The sequence below is a fragment of the Mesoplodon densirostris genome, chromosome 6 (genome assembly GCF_025265405.1).
Source record: "Mesoplodon densirostris isolate mMesDen1 chromosome 6, mMesDen1 primary haplotype, whole genome shotgun sequence".
NCBI lineage: Eukaryota > Metazoa > Chordata > Mammalia > Artiodactyla > Ziphiidae > Mesoplodon > Mesoplodon densirostris.
The window spans coordinates 126,984,574-126,993,796 of record NC_082666.1 but is presented as its reverse complement, the minus strand read 5'-3'; the positions used below and the strand labels follow the sequence as shown (position 1 = coordinate 126,993,796).

At 42.6% G+C, this 9,223-nt stretch overlaps 1 protein-coding gene across 1 annotated transcript in view; it reads left to right on the top strand.

Annotated features, from left to right (window-relative positions):
• The first annotated feature begins 1,870 nt into the window (after positions 1–1,870).
• Positions 1,871–9,223, top strand: part of XKR6 (XK related 6) — a 273,545-nt gene continuing 266,192 nt past the window's right edge. The window contains exon 1 of the mRNA XM_060101448.1: positions 1,871–2,604. Within this exon, the coding sequence (XP_059957431.1) occupies positions 1,871–2,604 (734 nt within the window). The remainder of the gene's footprint in view (positions 2,605–9,223) is intronic.

Here is a 9,223-nt window from a genome sequence, read left to right as displayed (position 1 = left end):
CCATAGGAACAAGGAGGCTTAAATTATAGTGTGAAGTAAAAGGATACCCTTATGTGACATGTTTCCAAAAGTAGATTTTGGATTATTTCTTCCCCCCCTCCCCCCTCAAATGGCAAAGGTAAAATTTCTCTTTGAGTACTTTCTGTAAAAGTCTTTACAGGTTTTAGCTTCGCATAAATACCCATGAAAAGTTGTGTACCAAAATATGGAATCCTCACCTTGCCCTGCCACCCCCAAAATTTAACTAGGAGCTATAGTGTTAAATATTATATATCTCAAAATAATGATACTGAACATTTCAAAGGCATCTTTCTTCCCTGAAACCTCAATGCCATACAAATATTACCTAATTTGTCCCATTTGAAGGAAAGTTATTGGCATGATTAGAAGGTTTTACTGAAGGAAGAAGTAGACAGAATCAGAAAAATGAGCACAAAAATCCAGAGAGGTCAATGAGAAAATTCAGGGTTAGAAAATTTTTTCTTTTAACTCCAAAATGTTCTATTCACCTGATCAGTATCAATTGTGACCATGTAGCTTTCTCTATCTGGCTTCAAATATACTTTCACTAGAAGATCATTGTAATTCAAATCCATTCAGTGCTGCTTCATTTTTGTAAATTGTTAGTTAAGTAGTGTACCCTGCACCTATTTTAATGATATAGCACAATGATAACATTTTCACTTATTTAAAGCCACGTTTACTGACAGATCCTTAGCACCAAAAAAATTCTAAAAGGCAATTTTCACACATCCAAAAGCTTGAAGAAGTAACTGACACGGCTTAAACCCTGGCTAGTTCTGAATTTTCCAACTTAAGATCACAGAACTGAAAATTGAAAATGCAGAATTGAAAAACTGCATACTTTAAAAAAAGTTGGTAGAAATACATTTTAATGGTGAAGAAAATACACTCAAGGTCACAATATGCCAATTCAGTCTTCGCTGTAATTTTCAAGACCCAATCAGGCTGGTTATCACTGGATTTTTGCCTGCACTTTTCTTAAGGGAATGGGGAAAACTTTATTGCAAAAGATGGTAAAGTTATCAGTGACAAGAAAATCAGGGGATCAACAGAGGTAAAAGAGGAGGGAGTTGCCTAAATAGAAGTGAGAATCAGTTAGTTGTGTGTGGGAATCTAAACTGACTTACACAATTTCTAAAGACCCTCAAAATAAGAAAAGGAGACAAATTTAAAAGAAAAAAATCAAAAAAGGAAAAGAAACAGCCAAAGAGGTGAGACACAGCCATTTTGATGGGGGGGGCGTCTAACTACACAATGAGGTCATCCTATCTACCGGAAGTGACACGTAATCACCTGCTTTGCACTAGCTCCGCCCCTTCCCTCACAGGTCCCGCCCCTCCGCCAGCAGCCGGGAGGGTGTTAGGGGGCGTTTCTCCAGGAGGAAAGCTGTGAGCTGCGACGCTGAGGAAGGGGACCCCAAAACGTCTGGCACTGCCCCCTCCAGGGATCACTTTGGACCGCCTCACTCGGCCCAGCGGGATTCAGAAACGCCGAGGGGTCAACCTGATGGGTTTCGGGGTCAACGGAAGAGGGGAAGGGGAGCCCTGGCGGGGTGAACCCCCCGGTCCCCCGCCCAGCAGCTGAGGCACAGGAGGGCGGCCATCTTGGCCGGGAGGGTAGGGCTGGGGAGCTGCGGGCGCCGTGCGATTGGGGGGCTCGCCCGGAAGTGACGCCAACTACCCGGAAGCGGAGGGGGTTCCCTGGCCCACTCCCCCCTCGTTCGTTTGCTCCCCCGCTTCCTCCCCGCCCCCCTTCCTCTCCATTCGTTTCCCCCCCCTTTCCCTGCCTTCTCCCCCCCCCACCCGTCCCTCCCCCCCCAACCTCCGGAGCTGGGAAGAGAGTCAAGATGGCGGCGAAATCCGATGGCGGTGGCGTGGGGGTGGGCTTCGCCCAGCTGCACAACCTGGACGAGGCGGTGGGCAGCGGCGGCGAGGAGGACGGGGAGCCCGGGGGAGGCGGCTGCGGCGGCGGCGGCGACGGCGGCGAGCCCGGCGAGAGCAGCGCGCTGCACATCTGCCACTGCTGCAACACGTCCTCGTGCTACTGGGGCTGCCGCTCCGCCTGCCTGCGCTCCCTCCTGGGCAAGACGCCGCGCCGCAGCGCCGCCGCCGCCGACGGGGGGGACCAGCCGCTGCAGCCGCCCGCGGCCGCCGGCCGCCACCCCCCGACGCCCTCGGCCGAGCGGCCGCAGCCGCCGCAGGTGGAGCGGCCGTGGCTCGACTGCCTGTGGATCGTGCTGGCGCTGCTAGTCTTCTTCGGGGACGTGGGCACCGACCTGTGGCTTGCCCTCGACTACTACCGCAAGGGGGACTACGGCTACTTCGGGCTGACCCTCTTCTTCGTGCTGGTGCCGTCCCTGTTGGTGCAGAGCCTGAGCTTCCGCTGGTTCGTGCAGGACTACACGGGCGGCGGGCTGGGCGCCGTGGAGGGGCTCAGCAGCCGGGGCCCCCCCATGATGGGGGCCGTCTACGGCCATGGCGCGGGGGTCCCGGCCACGCCGGGGGCGCAGCGCCTCTGCCGCCTCTCCGTGTGGATCTGGCAGACGGTCATCCACCTGCTGCAGATGGGGCAGGTGTGGAGGTAAGAGCATTGCGGGGGTGGGGGCGGGGGCGGGGGCCTGGCCCTGCAGAGGGCCCCGCGGGCGAGGCCGGAGCCCTCCGGAGTGCGCTCCGCCCTCGAGGGGCCCCGCAGGTGGGCCCCTCGGACAGGCCTGGCACGGGGTCTTGAAGGAGGGCTTTGCCACGCACTTCCCCTGGCGTCTCAAAAAGACCATCGTGCGGTCTGGATCCCTGGCCACGCCTTTTGGCCCGGGGAGGCCCAAGTCCCGCTGTATGTCTTCATCCCTGGTTCGCACTTAGCGGAGACCCTGCCTCATCCTCCCTCCCCTCTGTCTCTCTAGATCTCTATGTTCCCGTGGTCCCTTGCCCCTGTATCCCAAGGTAACCAGGCGCTGGCGCTTTTTATCTGCACCCTAGCTCGCCTCCTGGGGGAACCTTCCTTCTTCCAGCCGGTTTTGCACTCGGTTTTGTGCCCCGGTGAGACACCTTCCCCTCTTTCCCCGTCTTCTCTCCGCAGTGGCCTGTGTGGGGCTCTGTGCAACCCCCCTGGCTGCCTCTCCTTTCAGTGCTCCTTTATTCCACGCCCCCTCCCTCCTTCCTGCGACCCCCATCCCCAGCAAAGGACTCCAAAGCGCTGCTCTCCTTGAAGGAAAAATTACTTTTTTGCTGGATTAGACGTGCCCTTTTCTTAGTGACAGGTAAAATTGTATAATATGTGATAGGTGTAAGCGTTTGTTTTTAACTCTCACCTCCGAAAAATCACTTAGCCACCTGGACATCTCTTCTGGTGGAACGTTGTTTTCGGTAGCCAGGCCAGTGCGCAGGTGATTGATGTTTACACAAGCCCCAAGCTTAGCCCTGGGGCTCTTTCCCTTGTAAATTTATTTCCCATGTGCCAGGTGAATCCCTCAAAAACCACTTGCAGATTTTTTTTTTTTTAATTAGCCTAACTGGCTAAACTAAGGAAATGATTCCATTAAAACGTTGGTAAATCTGTGCCCGCCAACTTAAATCAGCTTGAGTGTATTCTGCAAACAGTGAGTTGTGGGTGAGAGCGTTTGCAAGAAAAAAAATCTTACTGAAGAGAAAGTATACAGAGCTCCTCAGGTACGTTGCTTCTGTGAGAAGACATTTTGCCTACACTGCTCAGGCACCTATTCCTAGTAGGAGATATTAGGTGCTCAGAATTTCAGTTTACTGGTATGTACTCAGGTTAACTGAAATAAAGTTCAGCGTGTTTTGAATTGTTTGTCTGGGTCTCTGTTCAGAATTTTAAATAGAAACATTTCAGAAAGCATGGGGTTGAATTAAGTCGAATCACAAGAGCATGCAAGAACTTTGTCCTGCAGAATTTGCATGCAAATTCAGGATAGGGGACATGTGAGTGGTTCTTGATTTTCCTGGTCCTCTCAGGGTTGTTTACTGGTGTTCCTAGATTGAACCAAGCAACCTTTTTTCCTAGCTCTAATTGTCTGCAGATAATTTATTTCCTGCTGATAGGTTTATAAGAAGAGAGGGAATAAAATAGAAACAAAGATGATTGATTAACTTTTAGCGATTACGAGCCTAATATGGGGCCAAGGAAAATTTTGACATATGTTTTGAATTTGAAATCTAAATCTAAAAACTCCCCAGTCCATACTGAATCAAAGATAGTGTGTTTAACATGGGGGATACCTTTTTTTGGTTTCTTGCAGGTTGGTAAAATGCAAAGGTATGAAGGGGAGAGGGACAAAAAGTATGGGGAGAGATTTTGAAATAGTAGTAAAATTTAACAGCATCTAATTAATAAGTAGGCTTGTACCGAAAGTCACCTATCTCTCCGTGTTAGACGTGGCGATGTGGGCAATCAAAACCTTGGTGTCAGGTTAAAATTCCTAAGAGAATTGTTTCTGATGTAATCCATCCTAGATATTTATTAGCAGTAAAGTTTTCGGACATACTGAAGTTGGAGTCCTGTTTCACAGATGTTTTAGGAAGAATAATCCCCCACCATTGACCTAAACCTTAATTGTATTTGGTAAAGTAGTAGAAGTTCCGGTTGTGGACAAACTGAAAAGTACATTTTAAATATGAATTTAGCTTTTATAATTGTTTAAAACAGGGTAGTGTATTATTTTTCCAGATTTTTATTGAACTTTCAGAGTCTGTAGTGGTAAATATATATATATTATTTTTTTGAAAAGATGCCTGTGATTTTACTATGTCTAAATTTTTTGGTCCTTTTTCAAGATTAGAATATATGTCTAAATATTTTGTGAAGTTGAGGTATTAAAAGACATGCTAATTCATCTAAGTTATTTATTCCAACGTACTATACTTGAAAAGAAATATTTACTGAGGAAGGATTTTATTTTTTTTCAGTAAGCTTGTTTTACTTGAAATACTCCAGGAGCAGAGTCTGCTCTTTAATACCTGCTAGGCATGTGGCTTGCATGGAAATCATTCATAAGTAAAAGCTTTGGAGAAAGGCATTTATTCTTTTCTTGTTTTAATCTCTTGGCAAACTTGTCAGTGTGTATAAACATACATCATCTCAGTTTTTTCTGCACATCTTTTGGGGTTACAGTTTGTTCCCTTAATCATATTTGCTACTGAAATTTTATTTCATGTGGTCATGTGACATAAAGGTTAAGGTCTAAGAATTTGATTTGGGCCACATTTCTAAGAAAAGATATTGGTGAAGTATGTTGTCAAAACTGATTGCATTAAACCACGAAGCGTATCTCTTCATAGGCTTTTTTTTTTTAATGTAAAAGTATTTGACTCGCGTGAACAAAAGCACAGTGCTTATTTAAGAAAAATTAGTTTCCCTTGACGTTAAGGTGGTAAATTTCTATGCATGTTGCCTTTCCTATCAAGATGGAAAATACTTGACATCTCTTTCACCAAATGACTTCACAGAATGTAAGAAAATATTTTTGGCTGGGCCAGAATTGGAGCATGGAAGAATAGTTGCCTGTCGGATGATTTGGTTTCATGAACCTTGTTTTGCAGAGCGCTGCTGTGTGATTAAGGTCTGTTGAATGCATGCTTTACCTTCCCTAATTAATTACTTAACGTGGAACTTACCGTCTCCCTTTATGTGCTCTGTTTTTCAGGTGCTTTTCCCAGGGATAGGTCTGTGAGTCACCCATACCAGGAATAGGGGTCTCACCAGGCTTCAGTTTAGTACAATGAGTTGTTATTAGAAAGTGAGATCGTTTCCTTGGAGGGGTTAGAGCTTAGAAGCAGGTTTGCATGTTGCATTTTTGTGTGTAAATTTTTTCCTTCAGTGTATCGGCTTTTCTTTGCTTCTGTGCTACTTTTAGGGGGTGCTTAGTGTGTTGGCAGTTCACTGCAGTCAAGAAGCAAGTTCTTTGACTAGAATTTCATGTAATGTCATGACGTTGCAGCCGAATCATTAATCTCCCTTTTTATGTATTTGTTTTTATGGGTATGTTTTAAAGATTTAAAAATTTTAATTAAGATTAAAATCTGAATTTTATCTGCCATTTTTAAAGTGAACGTCAGCTGTTCTTTATCTTGGGAGATGAGGCGATGGAGAGGGTTGCCTTCAAGTGAGAGGAAGGAAGCGGTGTTTCACCTGCCGTAATGGGGTCATCAGCCTGCAAACAATCTAAAGCTTTGTTTTAGCATTTTTTTCCATTTCAAGACTTTGATGTAATATAGGGACACAGCTCTTTCTAATCAGCAGCAAATGTTGCTGGGCTGGTGAAGATGCTTTTTTAACTTATCTCCCCCCCACCCTCCCTCAGTGTAGGGATACTTGGAAAATTATGGGGCTTTGTTCTTATTGAATATTTAAGAATAGCGGTTCTTAACTCTGGCTGAGAATAGAACCTACTGCAGCTTAAAAAATGCCTTAGTATTGCTGGACCTGCTGAGGAAGAATTCCAAGGTGGGACCCAAGCAGTCTTATTTTTAGAAGCTCCACAGGTGATCAGATGGGCAGCCAGGCTTGAAAAGCACTTTTAGAATTGGGTTTCAGGCTTATTCCATTTCGAGATTGTTATTGGGTTTGTGTTCTTAATAAATAGGATGGAACAGTTAGGAATGGAATGCTTTGGTATTGTGAAGCTTGGTTCCTGGACAACACCATAACAAAATGACTTTACCTTGGAAACATGATTGTCTAAATACAGTACTTGGGGCTGTCAAGTGTATGCACTTATAGTACTCAGTGTTTTTTTCTTTGAGCCTAAGTATGGATCTTACTCTAAAAAGATTCCTAAATTCAAAGCGTTCTTCAATAAATGTAGCTCACTTCTCTGCCTTTTATGTGATTCAAACAGCAGGTTTATGATTGTGTTGCATGTAAAAGGGAAATTAATTTTGAAATGATTCTCTGAAGTAGGCTTGAGGTAAACAACGCGATTACAAGAGATGTTGGACTAAGTGATCTGTAATGTTCCTCTAGCTCTAAGATGTTGTGATTTAGGAATGGAAATGTTACCTTTCAAATAAGGAAATTCACTCGTGGGGCCAGAATACCAGTCCTAGTCACGATAAAAGATTGTATATGTGTATTTGTGTGTGTGTGTGTCTGTGTGTGTAGGAGACTTTATATAGTATCGGCTTATTACTGGATGAGAATCTCTATATTGTAAACATCTTTTTTTTCCCCCCATTTTGGTCCATATGTTTAATGGAATTCTGGTTCAAAAGAAACTCTGGGATTTTTTTGAGGGGAAACTTGAGGAAAATTGATTGGAGAAAAGTAATGTGTTTGAGTAGTCAAAAAAACCTTTCAAAATTCAAAAGAAAAATGTTGGGAAAAATGTTCCTCTGTCAAGAAGTGAATGTGCTATAGTGTCAGTAATTAGATCAATGTGCCACTGGCAGAGGAATTAAGCAAATAGGTGTTGAAGCAGAGTAAAGAGAGAAATTGACAGGTTTGTGGGAATTCAGTAGATAGTAAAGGTGGCATTCCTAATCAGTGAAGGAAAAAAAGATTATTTATCAAATGATATTGAGACAATTGACTACACAGTTGGGGGAAAAATAGCTCTCTACCTTACATAAACAAAAATTCTAAAAGAATTAAAAGTGTAAACATGAAACATTAAACTGTAAAAACACTAGAAGAAAATGTAGTATAATAATTTTATAATCGTGAAATGGGCAAGATGCTTTGATACCATCAAGGAGAAAAGGGATAAATTTAACAACATAAAGTCTCATTTAGTTACTCCCTTCCTCCTCCCCCTACCTGAAAAATCGTGGAAATACATGATGAGTTGTGAGGGTAGAAGAGTTATATTTAGACAACAAGCTATTACCTAAAGGAGAGCGATAATGGAGAAAGCATCTCTGAAGATCATTTATCATTTTTGAGTGAACAGAAACAGTAAAAACTTGACATCTATGGTGAATTTTCAAGGGAAGGTGATGAAAAATGGCACACTTTGAGTAAAATTGCAAACAGTGCTGAAGGATAGTATTTCCAGAATGATCTAGAAACGAAACACCAAATTTGTATTGCAGAAGGCTAGCATTCCGGAAACCTAGTAGGCACATGTCAGAAATCATGAACAGTTCATTTCTGTCTTTTAACATCATTTGCTTTGCTCCTAAGGCCAATTAGTAAGCATTATGTAATGGATAAATTCTGGAGAGTTGGAAAGATTAGGTGGGATGCAAAAAGAAAGAAACTGTCTCAATTGTTGCTATTTTCATCATGGGTTGGTGTGATTTACAGTGTGCTTTCTGCAAACAAGATTGTGGTTAAAACTTTACTCCTTGTGATACTCTGTTTACCTAGTTCCCAGTCAGAAATTGTGAATTTCAAAGAATTAATTTTTTTAAATCATGAAAACATAGCCTCGTTTAAAAAGTTCACTGACTTTTGTTTTTTGCCGAAAGACAATCCACTATTTACCACTACTGGAGATACTCAAAAACAAAACAAAACAAAACAAAAACAAAGAAAAACACCACAGGACACAACAATAGTATAAAGGGAACATTGGAGTTCAGAAATCAGGTTTATCATTCTGCAAGTTCAAAAAAACCTCTGGCCTCCATTTTCTCATATTTATCAAATAAGGAGTTAAACTGATTGATCTTTCAGGTCCCTCAATTTTAGGAAGTCTATTATGCTATAGGTATTAGCACTCCGAAGTTTTAAACAAGGAATTTCAGACTCTAGTTTGAACAATTAAAATATTTAAAAATGTGGATTTCTCAGGAACTGCTTTGAAGTCTTATCATGTATTATTTTGACTTACTAATTTAAAATTTTTTCATCACTTGTAATCACTTTGCTACCTATAGAGGCATTATGTATATATTGCTACCTAATGTCAAAATTTATAGCAGATAAGACTTTCTGAGAAACTTGGTATCCTGGTTTATTAGCTACTTTTGGGAACTTGCAATTTCAGCTAAAATTACGTTAAGGTGTCCTTTTATAATCCTATGTTTAAAATTTTTTACTGTTAGGTTAAGCTAAAGCAATGCATATATCTAACATATATTTTGGAGATTTTTCTGAGTCGTTTACCTAGATTAATTTCTAATTGGGGAGGAACCTCAAAATCTACTGCAATTTATCGTTTGATATGTATTCTCTAACTTTGAAAAGTTAATGTTTGTAAAATTTTTTTTAATAGCTTTCTTGTCAGTTGTGAGCTGTTTTA